The following is a 17,072-nucleotide window of genomic DNA, read 5'->3' as shown; positions in this document are numbered from 1 at the left end:
CTGTTTAGCCCTAGAGTAGCTTTCAGATCACACACAAAAAGAAGACAGCCCTTGCCCTCAAGCTTACAATCCCAAGAAGACACAAGGAAAATAGATTGGGAGGGAGGATGAAATAAGTAAATTCAGGCTGAAGTTCTTAGTTACAAGTTGAGAATTATATAGATATATTTGGTTGCTATTTTATGTTAATTATATACTTTTATACACTATGTTTAGTTATAGTATTTTGTATTTGTGTGAGCTGCAAATAATCTCTCTTTTACTTTCCTTCTAGGGTCCCAGTGGTCTTATGTTGGTAAGTAATGGCTTCATTACATTAAATTATAATTCTTTATCATGTAGTTTTAATATCAGGTTAGATCAAGTCTAATTTAGTTAATAGCAGAATGTGATTTGTTGTCCCATTGCCTACAAATCTTCCATTCATCTATACAACAGGGCTCAACTGGTGATACCAGCATGTGATGCCTTGATGATATGGTAGTTATCACAGGTTCGTTATCAAGGAAGGAATGTGCTTCTGTATTGCGTGACATCAATCCCTGTTAAAAGAGGTGGGCTGATCACTTGGTGAACTACCAGGCCAACCAGCTGACCACCAAAACTTACTAGACCACTGCTGGGTGACAGGTGACACGTGACTGCAACTGCAAGTTCAATGTAACAGAGAGCAGGAATGGAAGGCAGCTGAGTGGAAGCAAAGGTGTATTGTGTGGTAACATTACATCTTTGTAGTTTGCTCATTAATGTTGATGTGCAGCAGAAATTAAGTCCCAAGAACCATCTGTTGAAACAGAATGCTCAGTAGAACACTGGGCAGATGTACGCTTTGTACATGCAGACAGGATGAATGCTCAATAAAAAGGTCATCTGGAGAAGCCTTATCTGAGTAAATGAATGTGCTCAACTTGCATATTATTGCAGGTTATGGTCTGAAGGTACATAATGCCAGCTCCCCGCTGAAGCTAAGCAGGGTCAAGTCTGGCCAGTGCCTGGATGGGAGACCCCCTGGGAACCATATGTAAGCCCCCTTGGGTTTCTATCATGAAAAGAAAGGCAGGGTATAAATGTAATAAATAAATAAATAAATAATAAAATATTTATAAATACACAGGTGTTAAAAGCATGTGTGCACTTGCACAACCCCCACCCCCCATACTCACTCTTCACAGGGAAACTGCCCCTGTAAGACACCCTCCTATTTGGGGAAGTGGAGAATTGCAAGGCAGCCTCCATGGCGAAACAATTACGTTGCGCAGTGTTCCTTCAGGGGAATTCTGTCTTCTCAAGAGAAAGGTGTGTCACTGTGGGGAATGCAGAGTGCTTGCTGTCCTTCCACCACCCCACCCCCACCCTTTCATTGGAGTGCAGAGTAATTAGTGGTACGCGGCTCGAGGTAGCCTTTGCCCTCCTGTAAGAGATATCCCAGTCCCAGTGTAGCAAGCACAGGCTGAACTCTTTCTCCTACTACTGGAGGGCTTTTCCACTATGTGAGTCAGATAAGCAGTTCTTTCAGCCCTTGGCCTCCATGCAGGAAAGTTGCAGGAGACCTTTGCATAGCATTTAAAACCATCCCAGAGTGGTGTAAGCAGGAATTTCTCAAGAAACAGAAATCATGCACGCATGCACGTAAGACACATAAAGTTGCAGTCAAAGGCATTTATTCTGCTGAATGTGGTCCCTACAGGCCAGGGCAAGACCTGGGATGTGTGTGTGTGTTGGGACAAGTGCCACCCTGGGCTCCTGCTGGGAGGAAGGGCGGGATATAAATCAAATAATAAATTATAATAATAAATAAAGCCAAGAGCCAGCAGGCAGATAACACAGTTCTGCTGACCAAGGAAGAACAGAAAGTTGTTGCTATTCAGTGTTGATGTCACCCTTCCTCCAAGGAGGTTGGGGCTCCTCCACCACCCCTTTTATCCTTACAACAACCCTATGAGGTAGGTTAGGATTTGAGAGAGAGAGAGAGACATGGGTCACAAAGGGACCTTTATGACTGACTAGGGATTTGAACCTAGGGCCTCCCTGTTCCTAATCTAAATATATGTATAATAATTATTTATATTTGTTTTAATTGTTATGTTTTATTTATTTATTTATGAGATTTGTTAGGCGCCCATCTGGCAGAGGTTAATCTGCCACTCTGGGCGACTTACAATGTATCTTTTATAATGTATCTTTTATTCTGTACTGAATTTTATTTGGTCTGTGATCATAGCAAACTACTACTTCTATTTAGGTCCCATGGCAACATATTGCCGGGCTAGTAACATGTCTGAGGCCCTGATCAGATATGCGTCAGGCAACATACATTTATGACCCAAATCACAGACAATTCCAGTTGCTGGAAATCAGAGAGAGTGCTTATGCACTCAGATCCTGGTTGAGAGTTTCCTATAGGCATCTGGCTGGCCACTGTGAGAACAGGATGCTGGACTAGATGGGCCATTGGCCTGATCCTGCAGGCTCTTCTTAAGTTCTTATGACTGGAAAACCCATAACAGTAGGGCCTCTTCAGTGGTGGCCCCCCAAGTTATGGGACTGGATTCCACCTGAGATCAAGAAAGCCCCAACCCTTTATATTTGGAAGCTGGCCTTGAAGACCCATCTCTTTGCTGAAGCCTTTAATGGCTAATATAAACTGAGCTGTGAAATTGTTATTTACTGGTTTCCAGTTGTTGAGGCATTTGTTGGGGTTATTCATATATTTGTGCTAGCTTTTAATAATGTACAGGGTACATGTTTTAAATGTTTCATATATTATATGTTATTAGTTGTGTTTTATGTGAATTTTGTCCACCACTTTGTGAAAAGTGCATTACAAACTTGTTAAAATAAAAAATACCAATCCAGAGGCTTCATATTGCCTGCCAATTGCAGAGGGACACTGTGCATGTGCACCCCAAGACCCTTCAAAGTCTGAAGAGGGCTCTGAGAATTAACCCCATGTATGGTTGTAGTGGCATGCAGCTGTATGAGGATAAAACGGAAGGAGAGGGAAGCATGTGTGTGTGCCAACCTTACTGAATAGGAAGGGAGGGATAAAAATGGAACGGATACAATCTTTTGGTGGGGAAGGACTGTAGCTCAGTAGCAGAGCACCTGCTTTGCATGCCAAAAGTCCCAATGACATCTCCAGGTAGGAATGGGACACAGCTCCCTGCCTGAAACCCTGGATAGCTGCCACCAGCTGGTGTAGTCCATTGGTCTTCAGCTGGGACGTGAGGACCCACTACCACCTTGTGGCCTGAGCTAAGGTGGGTCACAACAGGAGCACTACCACCCTACAAATATGTGGCAAGAAATGAAGACATGGGCCCCCAAAGGCATGTTTGGGCCTGAAAAGACCACAGACCACTACTGATATAGGCAACACTGAGCTAGAAGGGGCCAGTCGTTTGACTCAGTATCAGGCAGCATCCTTTGTTAGAGCTCTGGATTCCTTTCTTGGATCTCCTAGGTTCTGATGGGGAGAAAGTATGGCCCAAGATGTTCCCCTATTGCGGAGGAGTGTTCCAGTCACCAATCGACTTTCACAATGACATTCTCCAGTATGATTCCACTCTTCTGCCAATACAACTGGAAGGCTACAATGTATCCTTCATTGAAAAGTTTATTTTGACCAATAATGGACACTCAGGTAAGGGAAGCTAACACTGACCGAGAAAACGGAACTATTATTATTATTACAGAATAACAAATGATAATATTTAGCATTATACCAGACTTTAGAGTGCTCAATGTTCCACATTTATTAACCCAATATAATTTATAATCCTTAAAACAACCCAATAAAGCACGCCAAACTTATTATCCTCCTACTGCAGATGGGGGATTGAGGTTGAGAGGTTAGCATGGAGGTAAGATCTGGTCTGCTTTACAGCTTAGTCTCCACTACACTACTTTTCAATCTGAATTTCCCTCCAGTGCAGAGGTCATGGGCCCCTGTCCCATCATACTTATGGGTTCTGTGCCATGATGAAGAACGACAGTTACAGGTTAAGTAACCTGCTATTTCACTTGGTGGTAATGAGTAATAAATAAATAAATAAATTAAACTACAGGGTAATAAATCATGCAAGTCCCACCAAAGCAAAGTACACCATAATAATCTCCTGGGCCAGCATGTTGAACTGGTCTTGGCCGAACTAACTGGCATAATTATAGGTGCCATGTCCTTCTACCAAGCTTAGAGGGATGAGCTCCATGCAGTGTTTTGTTTTGTTTTCTGGAGCATTTTAGCAACATGGAAAAATACAACTAAAAGAGGCACAGAAAGCTTCAAACCGTTGCTAGTTTCTCACCCACTTAACTCCACAACCATAGCTCCTTCAACAACAATGCAGATGATATTTAAAGTTTCCTTTCTTCAGAATCTCCATCAATATGTACATAAGTTGTCTCTGAATTGTCTTAATATCTCTATTTTGAATCACAATTGAACCCCCTTTTTTCATCATGTTTTATAGCAAAAGAACAATTTTCTTTCAATGGCCACAAAGCTTCTTGTTCCCTTTGCACCAGCATGGACAATAATCCTGATCTAATGAACTCCACAACATTCATCTTTCAAAGTCTGCCACCCTAGTCAGAGGCAGCATGCTTCTGAAGACCAGTTGCCGGAAGCCTCAGGAGGGGAGAGTGTTCTTGCACTCGGGTCCTGCTTGCGGGCTTCCCCCAGGCACCTGGTTGGCCACTGTGAGAACAGGATGCTGGACTAGATGGGCCTCTGGCCTGATCCAGCAGGCTCTTCTTATGTTCTTAGGTTCTTATTAGCAAGACTTGGTACCAGGAGCCCTAAATGCACATCTCAGTTTAAGATCTTGTCCAAAAAAGTGGGGATTTAAACACAAATCTATGGGTAGAGACACAGTTACTGTTCTGTTGGTTCCAGTGCATCTCCACCTCTATCTTCTGAAAACGGGGACACACGACACTAGTCAAACTCCTCCGCTTTTTACTCTAAAACCTGGTGGGAGCAATTTGAGTGCTTTTTGTTGTTAATTCAGCTTCAAAAAAATTTCACAACTGATTGGCAGATCAACCCATTCCCCCTCCAGGTGTGGCCAATGGAAACACTTTGCTGTGGGCAACTAGTGTGCTCACAGCCTACATCAGAACTAGTTGTATTCAAAAACCAGTGAGGGAACTGTTCATAATCCCAAGACACTCTGCCTCTGACCTAAAGGTGGCTGTTCTTGAGCGCATGAACTTCAAAGGGAGAGTGCAATGTGAAACCACTGAATTAAAATCTATTAAGAGGTTCAATTCTGTCACCTGTGGCATATATCAGGATGACGGTGTCTGAATCATAGAACTGTAGAGTTGGAAGGGGCCTATAAGGCCACTGAGTCCAACCCCCTGCTCAATGCAGGAATCCAAATTGAAGCATTGTTTAGTTGTTTTTAATCACACTACATGTGTTAATTAGCTCACCAATGCCCAGATCTTTGCACTGTCACCAACATTGCTTTGTAAATGACCACTGTTAATAATGGAATGGTCACTTTTTGCAACTTGTTTCCCTCCTTGGCTTTCACTGTTCCCACCCCCAACACCATGCACCAGCAGCTCAGGACAAATGCTTTGTGCATTTCATCAAGTGGGCTCTAGTATACAAAAGCTTATGCCATAATGAATTTGTTAGTTTTGAAGGTGCCACAAGACTCTGTTGAGTAATTTCAGCTTGTTTTTTTACTTTGCCTACAGGGCACTACAAAGCACAGTGCTGGTGAAACCCCAGCCAGATGCCTTCTGAATTTACTCAGAATCACTTCATTTCACTGTATGGTGTACATAAGCAGCAGTTCTTGCCAATAGATTTGGGGGAGGGAATAGGTCTGAATCAACATACAGCAAGGGTGGGAACCTGTGGCTGATCTCCAGCTGTTGCTGGACTACAATTCCCATCACCCTGGCCACTGGCCATTCTAGGTGATGAGCATTGAGTACACTACGCTTGACATCGAAGGCCCTCCTCCGAGTTCCGACTCATAGAGAAGCTCGGAGGATGGTAACAAGAACTAGGGCCTTCTCAGTGGTGGCCCCCGAACTGTGGAATAGTCTTCCCGAAGAAGTGCACTTGGCACCGACATTGCTATCCTTTCGGCGCCAAGTTAAAACCTTCCTATTTTATCAGGCATTTTAGCTTTTCTAAAATATGTTTTATCTGGTTTTAGATTATGGATTTGCATTTATATTTTTTGTATTGTTCTATGTGATTCTATTGTATTTATTATATTTGTTGTACACCCCACAGAGAGCTATGCTAGTGGGGCGGTATAAAAATTCAATAAATAAATAAATAAATAAATAAAAATCACATCTGGAGGGCCACATGATCCCCTATCCATGACATACAGAGTACTGGTTCAGAAAATCCTGTTGGCACCCCATAGCTTGGAGTAAGCCCCAACAGCCAGAGTTTTCTCTCTGCCTCCCCCAAACAGGCAGTTGAAGGGTAGAAACACACTCGCTGTTCTGCTGGTTCCAGTGCGTCTCCACCTCTCTTTTCTGAAAACGGGCACATGATGCTAGTCAAATCCCACCCCTTTTTACTCTAAAACCTGGTTGGATCAGCTTGAGTGCATTTTAGGCTATAAACACGCTTGTTGCCTACACCAAAGTGTTTCCATTGGCTACACCTGGAGGGGGAATGGGTTGATCTGCCAATCAGTTCAGAAATCTCTTTGAAGCGGAATTTAAAAAAAACTGCACTCAAGCTGATCCCACCAGGTTTTATAGTAAAAAGGTGTGCGGTTTGACTAGCATCATGTGCCCGTTTTCAGAAACAAGAGAGATGGAGACGCACTGGAAGCAGCAGAACAGTGAGTGTGTTTCTACCCTTACTTTAAATTCAGCTTCCAGCAAATTTTGCAAGTAATTGGTAGATCAACCTGTTTCTCTTCCAGGTGTGACCAATGTAAATGCTTTGCTGCAGGCTCAGGCAAAGTCAGTGATTGGCTCAATGCTTCACTGTGGGCAGTCCTGAAAGGTCTAAAGTCAGCAGTGGGGAAGAGAGTTGTGGCCAGCAGAGGACAGAGACACCATTCTGATTGCTTTTGAAGGAACAAGTGTGCCCGCAGTCCAAATTTGCATCTATACATATAAATTAGCATACGCATATTTTATGCAAATATGTGCCATGCTCCTGTGCTCCAAGTCTTTTGAGTACCCAGCCATTCCCCCGATTATTAACTCTGTCACATCATATTCTCTCTCCCATTTTCTCTTGTAGTAAAAATGAGTCTTTTTCCAAGCATGCATATCCAGAGCCTCCCTTTCCAGTACTCTGCTGCTCAGCTCCATTTACACTGGGGAAACCGGAACAAGCAGGAAGGCTCTGAGCACACAATTGGGGGGAGGCACTTTGCGGCCGAAGTAAGATTATTACGCATTTAATTTGTTGAATATATTTGCTTATGTATGTATTTATTTAGGATGACAACAGGGAGTCAGTCATCAGCTTTCAGCCAACAAAAAATGACCACAACAATTGAAAATGTTTCTTTTGGCACTCTTAGCATGGCCTTAATGAGGGCCAGTCCCACCAATACAGTACTGGCTGTACATGTGAGTTCAGGCCACTGAAGCCATATGCAGAGGCAGTTATTGTCCTGGCTCCCATCAGCAGAATCAGACGTGGGACTCGGCTCAGTTATTGCCAGTGGCTTTAATCCACAGATTAGAATGCAAATGGAATATAGGTCGGGATACACTAAAGGTCTAAAATCACTACAAGGCATTAAGCAGCATGGCTGCTCAAGGAAATACATTGTCGCAACACTTGACATGCCCCCTGAATCCCCTTAATAAAGGATGGGCAGGTATAGCTACTTTTGTGGGTCTTTTTCCTCAACTCAGGACTGGGCCAGCAAGTGTGCACTCCTACGAATAGGCTGGCTAATAGGCTTAGTTTATTCATATCTGTGTCACCAATGGGGGCAGGGATGACTCTGCCAGATCCTCCTCCGGCCCTGCCTCCAGCTTTCCCTCCTGAGATGAGGGTAGACCCACCACAGCAGTGCAGGCCTGGCTGCTGCTCCACTGTCACTGCTGAAGGCAGTGTGATCAAAGGGGCCAACAGCTCAACCCCCTCCTCCACATCATCAGACACCATGGAGGAGAGGCTGTCAATGAGCAGTCAATGGGCAGACCACTGGACTCCTCCCCAACATCCTCATCCACAGTACCCGGAGCACTGAGCCCTTTCCCTGGATCCCATACCTCCTTCTCCTCAGACCAGTCCTGCCAACAGTCCTCCATGGGGCTCATGACAGTTATGTGAACACATGATGTACTGTAACATGATGTACTGTCATGGGAGAACCTTTGGCAAGATTGCGAGGATGAAGAGTGAGTTACAGATGTCACTGAGGGGGCTGGCGAAAACATGAGAGAAATGTTTCCAGAAATCTCTGGCAGCTCTCAGTCTGATGAGTCAAACAGTGTTCATACTCCCCCACCCCATCCTATCTATGACAGAGAGAAAGGAATTCCCACTGGCACCTAGACCAGACCCAGCTGTTGAACAGATAAAACGTAATAAGCAGCCTGGAATCTTCCAGAGAGAGCAAAATGAAAGCAGTATGTCAGAGATTACGCTTTTGTCAAGGTCACTTAGTTTAGAAAAGAGACAGCTTCAGAAAATGCTCTTTGCTCTTAGAAGCCTTAGCCTTGCTGCAAAAGCTGGAAAGTACTAGAAATGCTCAGACAAGTAATGTGCCCGCCCACCTCTCTTATATCTAGCGTAGCTTGGCATAATTAATAAATAATAATAATAAATAATAAATTTTATTTGTTGGTCGCCTATCTGTCCAGGTTAGTGGACACCCTAGGCGACTTACAATAATAGAGAGCAGTACATAATACAAAATAAAATACAAGCAAACACAATCATAATCCATTTAAAACCAATTTCTATTTAAAACCTTATAAAATTAATCCTCCCCAATCCCATAGGCCCGCCTGAACAGCCAGGTTTTTAAGGCTTGGCGAAAACCCATCAGGGAGGGAGCATGTCGGAGATCAAAAGGAAGGGAATTCCAGAGGGTGGGGGCCACGATCGGAAAAGCCCTCTCTCTGGTCCGCACCAGCCTGGCTGTTTTAACCGGTGGGACCGAGAGAAGGTCTTGGGAGGCTGATCTCGTCAGGCGGCATCGCTGCTGATGCTGGAGGCGCTCCTTCAGATAGACTGGGCCGAAACCGTATACGGTTTTAAAGGTCAGCACCAACACCTTGAATTGGGCCCGGTAAACAACTGGTTTAAGAAAGCGGAGAAGGCTGTAATTAGCATTCTTAATTTCAATGTTGGCTCTTGAACTTCTGTAGCTCTTTATTCTATTCTCTTGTTTTATCCTTCCCTACACATGTCCAATGGGACGGAGGGATACCACCCTACCACTTCTACTCTTGGAAAGAGGCCTCCTGCCTGCCTTTCATCTCTATTACTGAGGTAGGGATGAAGCAGCACCAGGCTGATCAGCCTCAGGTGGCTTGTGTATCTGTCAGATGCAGCCAGAAACTGCTACATTCTGCCAGTGCCAGAGGTGAACCATAGACAGCTGTTGAAAGGAAGCCAGGAACTGGAGTTGAAAGGCAGTTCAGGCCTACAGTAATATTGGCCTGGTGCTGGAAACAGGGTTGGATGATGGTCCATTTTTTTTTATTTGGCTTCACATAGATATTTAAAGGAGGCCCTGCTCCATATCCTATCATCATCAAAAGTGCAGTTGATGGGAATATGGGATGAAAGCCTTCTTGGTGACGGCACCCGGACTTCCTTCTAAAGGATGTTTTCTGGTCCTTCCTTTTTATTATTATTATTATTATTATTATTATTATTATTATTATTATATTTATATTCTGCCCTTCCTCCAAGCAGGAGCCCAGGGTGGCACTTTAAACTTCCATTGGTTGGTGAAGACCATCCTGTTCCATTATTCCTTCAATATTGGTTAATTCTCACCAGGATGTTTGATTTTCTATCCTGCTACTTGGTCTTCTGCTGATGTTGTTGATTTATTTCTGCTACTCAAAAATTTTATTGTGTAACTGCCCTGTTTAATTTGATTATTTTCCTTTCATTGTCAGGGCTGGCTCAAGATATCTTGGTGCCTGAGGTGAAGTCCAAAGCACATGCACACACACGCACATGATTAGGCTGATGCTTTTAAAAGATAGCCATTTATTTATTAATTTATAAAAATGTTTTTCGTACCACCTTTTGGCCCTCCCAAGGGTACCCAAGGCAATATACTATTTATTTATTAAGTTATTAAGTTATTTATTTATTTATAAACTGCCTTCTCACAAAACATCAGGGTAATGTACAGCAACATAAAACATTTAAAAGACCAACTACAATTAAAAGTGAAAAGGGCATTTAAAAAAATCTAGAATAAAACAAATTAAAACAAATCTACAACAGGCAAGATTAAAATACACCAAATTCCTGTCTCACAGAGCAATCCAACTCAGGGGAAGCCGCCGTAAAGTTCCGCCTCATCCAGCTGCTGTTCAGGAGCCTCTGGACTGGCTGAACGCCAGCATAGCCAGGAGCTGTGAGCCCAGAGACCAGAAAGTAAAAGCTTGCTCTCCCAGATACCCCTACTGGAGAGTAAACCCTCTCCATTAACTTCTATTGCAATTATTTTCTTAAACCTACCTTTTTCCTGGCTGGGTTGGCATCTGCAGGAGTGCTCCAAACACAACTTAGGTGTGGCCTAAGTCCCCTCACATCAGCCCTTCCCCTGACATGCCCCCAACATGCCCCTTTTCTGGACCTTACACCAGCTTATGCTAGCTCCACTTGCACCAGTCTTAGCTGAACCAGCTGGGTCTTGGCTGAGCTGAGTTGACAGATCGATGCTGGCATAAACCAGCTAAGCCGGGACCCAGCCAGGTCAGCTGAAGATCCATTGCATCCAGTTCCCCTCAGCCCGGCATAAATGCAAGTTTGATTGTGCCCTCAATCCCTCTTCTCCTCTTGGTGCTGGCTGAAGCAGGTTGGAGGTTGCTTCACCCTCTGCTGCATGGCATGGCCAGCCTTGTTCATTGCATTAAGGTGTTGGACTATGACCTGGGAGACCAAGGTTCGAATCCCCACATAGCCATAAAGCTCACTGGGTGACCTTAGGCCAGTCACTGCCTCTCAGCCTCATGAAAACCCTATTCATAGGGTCGCCATAAGTCGGAATCGATTTGAAGGAAGTAGATTTACATTATTTATTTAGAATCATGGAATCTAGAATAGGAGAGTTGGAAGAGGCTTATAAGACCATTAGGTCCAACCCCCTGCTTAATGTACTTTTAGGACCCTTTCTTAGGTGGAGAAGCAGCTTATAATTTTTTTAATATACATTTTTAAAAACCAAATTTTTTCAGTAAATAAAAAAGTTTCTTAAATCTTCAAGAAGTTTCATTCTTTTTCATCCACTGATTGAGTTTTCCCTTTCCTCAGTACAAAACTCTCTACAAAACCCACCTTCTCCAAGCACCAACACCAAATCATAACGCAAACCGTTCAAAAAAAGAAACCGATGGCACCATACTGGCACCCCTGAAAAAGGGAGCTCTAGTAGCAGTTGATCAATCCATATCCACTAATAAATTTCATAATCCTAGTTTAGATATTTATTCTACAGAATTGCCTGGGAGGACCTGTATGAACACAGCACAATCCACTCTATGGACTCAGCAGAATATTGTCATTATGTTCAGTTCCTTCAGTTCATAACCACTAAGCTGTTTCATGTCTCAGCCTAATTATAAGTCTAGCAGAAAACATGGATGCCTGCCCTGGTGTAATTCAAGGTCAATGACAAAGGACTGGAAGCGCAGAGCTGACCCAAAACATTTTTGGTGCCTCAGACAGAAAATCCTAATTGTGTGGCACTGGCCCCCATCTCTCACCCTCCATTTTTAGTTGTTAACAGGGGGCACAGTCAACCAAGCTCTCCTGCACACGCCAAATTGAAATCCCATACTCATGCACAACAGAATAATTTCTTGGTGGATTGTACCCATCATCAGCCAGATTCCCCTACCCCCAACTTCTGCTCACCTTAATGACATCTGTAGTTCATATGTTGCAGTTCTGATGGCCTCTAACTAGGCCAGGCTTAGGCTGTGTAAAAGCAGCCTTGGGTGCAAGCCACCAAGCTCGCATATTCACACAAATAAGTGTTCCTGGATTACGTTTGGGCTATGGGCTTAGGGCGGTATATAAATAAAATAAAATAAAAATAAATAAATAAAATAACACTGATCCTTTGATTTTGATGTTCAGAATATAAGCATAGTTTCCTTATTTTTTAAAAAAACCTCGAGTGTCTAGTTAAGAAAACAGATACTGGTTGACAAGAAGTACTGCAATGAAGCATCCAGCAGACTAGATTCTCTTTTGTAATTTTTGTATGTTCGTCATACTTTCTGTTGATCCTATTTGCCATTTTATTCCCTCTCTGTAGCTCCACATAGTACATTATAACTCTGACAGATATCGAGATTCGAAATCAGCAATAGATAAGTCAGATGGACTGGCAGTTTTGGCTATCCTGATTGAGGTAAGGGCCTCTCTTTTTCTAAAGTGGCTTACAATTAAAGCCCACCCAGAGGTGCAATGTCATTAGGGATATGCTGGTGTGTTTGCATATGTGTGCAGAGCTTGGAAAAGTTACTTTTTTTAAACTACAACTCCCATCAGCCCCAGCCAGCATGGCCACTGGATTGGGTTGATGGGAGTTGTAGTTCAAAAAAGTAACTTTTTCAAGCTCTGTGAAAGTCTCATCTGGCTCCTGGCAGTTGATGCCACTGTCCAGGTTCCAGGCTTGTCCTTCTAGATCAGGGCTGGGGAAGTGGTGGCCCCCCAGATGTTGCTGGACTGCAACTCCCACTGGCCCCATCCAGTATGACCAGTGCTCAGGGATGGTCAGAGTTGTAATCCAGAAAGATCTGAAGAGCCACAGGGTCCCTCACCTGACAAAGGGGGAAGAAGAAAGGCAAGGCTAGTTTGATTGCCTGTCCTTGTGTACTGTTGAAGGATCACTGTCCTCTTGTATGCCTTTTCATTCATGTTGCAACACAAACAACACTTCTTCCTCCCCCAAATACACTTTGGCGACCTAAAATGATTGATTTGTTTTTCCACTGCTATTTTGCTAATGGGTTAGTGAACTATAATCATGGCTATAGAATGTGGTTAAAGAAATCGCTCACCACCAGGTGCTGTTACTCTAATGAGAGCAGCTCAGGGGTTATTGAAATACAGGTGGTGCAGAATTATCGGTGTATTTGTGCCCTGAAAAGAAATGACCTCAGCTCACTAAATCTGTGGCTAGGCTTATTTCACCAACAAATGAAGGTACAACCTGAAATAGACCAAAACAGAGCAAAACATTGTAATCTCCAAGGTAAAGAATGCAAATGGTCTTCCCCACACGTAAACATGGGGGCACAACCCACCAGAAGTGCTCTTGAGCAAGATTCATTGAACTGAACGGAAGCTGTGCTACCACCTTCCTATTTTGTCCTGTCTCCTGTTGAGTAACCCTTAATTGTGCCCAACAGTGACCTGCAACCTTAAACTATGCAGAACTGTAATCACGTAGAAAATAAATCCGCTCTGCTTTGTTACAGATAGGCCCATTCAATCCATCATATGAAAAGATCTTCAGCCATTTTCAGAATGTGAAATACAAAGGTAGGAAACAGGATTCCAGGCAGAAAGAGGTTCATAGCCCAAAGCAGCCTATTTGGAATACACCTGCAGCACGGGTTTTCATTAGTCATTGGTATGAGGCCAGTGTGCTATATGTCATTTATTTTTTGTTTCAAGGAATTCGGGAACCAGGCAGAATGTACTAAATTGTTTATAAGCAAACAATAACCCAGTTTGCTGATTTTGTAAAGTTCTGCTTGTTTCACCCAGGATCATCCCTCCCAAAGTTGTCTGTCTCACTGTCATTCTTCCCACACCCCAGATGAGTTAGATAAACAGCTTCAGCTCCGCAATTGACATGACAACACTGGATCATCTCTGTTGCTCTCAGCAAAGTGAGTGTTTGCAGCAGCCAGCCCCACTGATGGGCTGTAACTGCTATGACCTCTGGGGCACAACATGTTGCTTCTTTAGCTAGATGTGCTCTATCAGTGCAACTGGTGCAAGTGCTTATTTTGTTCAGCACACAGGCGATTCTGGAATGATGAAGAAGAGAGCAAAGTAAAAAATTAAGGAAATGTTCCATCCCAAAACAAGAAGTTGAGAGGTGGGGTGCTAAGAATATAGCTAGTAAAACAAGGATGATTTTTTTCAGGTCAGAAAACCTTCATCCCAGGTTTCAATGTCCAAGATTTGCTCCCAGACAGACTGGATGAATACTACCGCTATGAAGGATCCCTCACCACACCTCCTTGCTACCCAAGTGTTCTTTGGACGGTATTTCGAAAACCAGTACAAATTTCAGAAGAACAGGCAAGGTTCCATAAAACATATCTTCTCAGTAAAAAATAAATTTTAAAAAGTAAAATGTTGCCAGTAATTATGTATGTTAAGTGTATTCCTGCCTTCAGTGTTTCCCACCTAATTACACAACTTCTGAAACAACGTCTGTACAAGACTTTGGTTTGGTCTACTGTATTAGCCTTACTGTGTTGGATTAAAATGGGATAATAAGCCTGAACTTCCTCCTTAGGATAAGGAAAATAAAATGATGAAAACTTAAATGGGGTAGGCCTAGAACTGGGCACTGTGAGTGCAGGGGCACAGGATAACAATCCAGAAAGGCAAAAGTACCACAGGCCAAACCAAAAGTGTGCAAGACACTTGAAGAGAGTCACTGTATACAAGTGTTTATACGCTAATGCTGGAAACTTCCAAGCCAACATGGGAGAATTAGAGTTCTTGCTCTTAGAGGACAGCACTGATATACTGAGCATAACACAAACCTGGTGGAATGGAGAAACCTGATGGAGTTTAGAGAAAAAGCGAGTAACAGGTGACATGATAGAAGTGTATAAAATTATGCATGGCATGAAAAAAGTGAATACCGAAAAGTTTTTCTCCCTCTCTCATAACACTAGAACTCGTGGAATGTCAGAAGATTCAGGCCAGACAAAAAAAAGTACTTCTTCACACAGCGCGTTAAAGTATGCAATTCAAGTGCTCTCACAAGAGGCAGTGATGGCTGCCAATCTGGAGGCTTTAAAAAAAGATCAGACAAATTCATGGGGGATAATGCTATCAGTGGTTACTAACCACGATGGCTGTGCTCTGCCTCCATAGTCAGAGGTGGAATGCTTCCAAATACCAGTTGCTGGAAATTGCAGAGGGGAGAGTGCTCTTGCAGTCAGGTCCTGCTTGTGGGCTTCCCATGGGCAACTGGGGGCAACTGGCTGGCCACTGTGAGAACAGGATGCTGGACTAGATGGACCACTGGCCTAATCCAGCAAGTTCTTCTTATGTTCTAGTGCAGGGGTGGCCAAACTGCGGCTCATGAGCCACATGCGGCTCTTTGATATATATGTGCGGCTCCCAGATCAGTGCTGATGTTGCAGGCAAAATGCAAAATGATTTAAAGAATTCCCTTGCATTCAGCTTTGCTCTCGATGAATCTACAGGCATACAAGACAACCCACAACTGGCGGTATTTGTTCGTTATGTTTCCTCTGATGCAACTGTGAAAGAAGAGATGTTGGACCTAGTGGCACTAAAAGAAACAACTCGTGGTGTTGACATTAAAAATGCACTTGACAGCCTTAACAAATGCTGACATTCCACTGGATAAACTCATCAGTGTTGCAACAGATGGAGCACCTGCAATGGTGGGGGGAAATGCAGGATTAATTGCACTTATGAAAAATGATCCCAGCTTTCCAGAGTTTCTCTCTGTTCATTGCATTATTCATCGTGAACACCTGGCAGCCAGATACTTCAGGTATGAAAATGTTATGAAATCTGTTCTTGAATTTGTCAATTTCATACGCTTAAATGGGAAGACCCACTGACAGTTCAAAAATTTTATTGAAGAACTGGAGCTTGAAGATAAACCCAGTGATGTCCCTTTCTTCTGCATTGTGAGGTGGCTGTCAACCAGCAATGTCTTAAGTAGGTTTGTGGATCTGTTGGAGCCTATTATTACTTTTCTTGAAGAAAAGAAAAGATTCTATCCTCAACTGGAAAATGATGAATGGATGCAAGATCTAATGTTCCTTACTGATATAATGAATTATCTACAAACTCTCAACTTGGCACTCCAGGGGAAGGATAAGATTGTTTCTGATCTTACTTAGACAATGTTCAGCTTTCAGAATGAAATAAGAGTTTTTCAAAGAGACATATTGTCAAGAAACTTCAGTTACTTTCCCAATCTCAAAAAGAGAGTAAATAAATCCCGGTCTACAATTGAGTTCTGAAAGGAAGTTCCAGAAATAAAATATCCTGAAGAAAACCAATTTTCAATTTTCAGCACAACATACTGCTGTGAATCACTGTACTCTGTAATGAAGTTTGTGAAGTCGAAGCATTGTGCTATCCTTACAAATCAACACCTGATGGAGGTAATTCGTACATCCTTGACAACATATCAGCTGGATTTTCAATGACTCACAGCCAAGATGGAGACTCATAAGACCCCTTCTAGCAGTAAATAGCCTGATAATTGCAGCAATGTCTGTTTGTCACATAAAAATATTATGATAAGACTATAATTTTGTAAGGTGGTATCTGATTAAAATATCTCTAATTTTATTGGTTTACATATTTTCCTCCATGTTTTGACCAGATATTTACTAAGACAAATAAATATCATTAAAATATCTGTTTTTACCCCTTTTATTTGCATATTTTTCTTAGATGTTTCCATAGTTAGGACTTCCGGGAAGGGTGACTTAGCCTGTGCCTGCTTTTGAGACGGGCTCCTGCCTCAAAAGAAGCTTATTCAGATATATCAGTCAGTTTTTTCTTTTTTTTTTGACTGATTAAACTTCTCCCGGGTAGGGAGAAACGAAGAGATTAACCTCAAAGCCTATTTTTGTTGGGACGACCAGATCTCATTAATTTATGGGACGAG

The 17,072-nt window shown here is 42.9% G+C and overlaps 2 protein-coding genes across 4 annotated transcripts in view; one reads left to right on the top strand and one right to left on the bottom strand.

Annotated features, from left to right (window-relative positions):
* Positions 1 to 17,072, bottom strand: part of USP3 (ubiquitin specific peptidase 3) — a 160,338-nt gene that overhangs the window by 122,850 nt on the left and 20,416 nt on the right. The gene's annotated exons all lie outside the window — the stretch shown is intronic.
* The window catches only part of CA12 (carbonic anhydrase 12), a 36,230-nt gene that overhangs the window by 4,355 nt on the left and 14,803 nt on the right, over positions 1 to 17,072 (top strand). Inside the window, exons 2-7 of the mRNA XM_061594935.1 lie at positions 275 to 295; positions 3,464 to 3,643; positions 7,241 to 7,383; positions 12,474 to 12,569; positions 13,642 to 13,705; positions 14,319 to 14,476. Coding sequence (XP_061450919.1) covers positions 275 to 295; positions 3,464 to 3,643; positions 7,241 to 7,383; positions 12,474 to 12,569; positions 13,642 to 13,705; positions 14,319 to 14,476 — 662 coding nt within the window. The remainder of the gene's footprint in view (positions 1 to 274; positions 296 to 3,463; positions 3,644 to 7,240; positions 7,384 to 12,473; positions 12,570 to 13,641; positions 13,706 to 14,318; positions 14,477 to 17,072) is intronic.

Source organism: Rhineura floridana, chromosome 14 (assembly GCF_030035675.1).
Source record: "Rhineura floridana isolate rRhiFlo1 chromosome 14, rRhiFlo1.hap2, whole genome shotgun sequence".
NCBI lineage: Eukaryota > Metazoa > Chordata > Lepidosauria > Squamata > Rhineuridae > Rhineura > Rhineura floridana.
The sequence above is the reverse complement of the archived record's forward strand: the minus strand, read 5'-3'. Positions and strand labels throughout refer to the sequence as shown.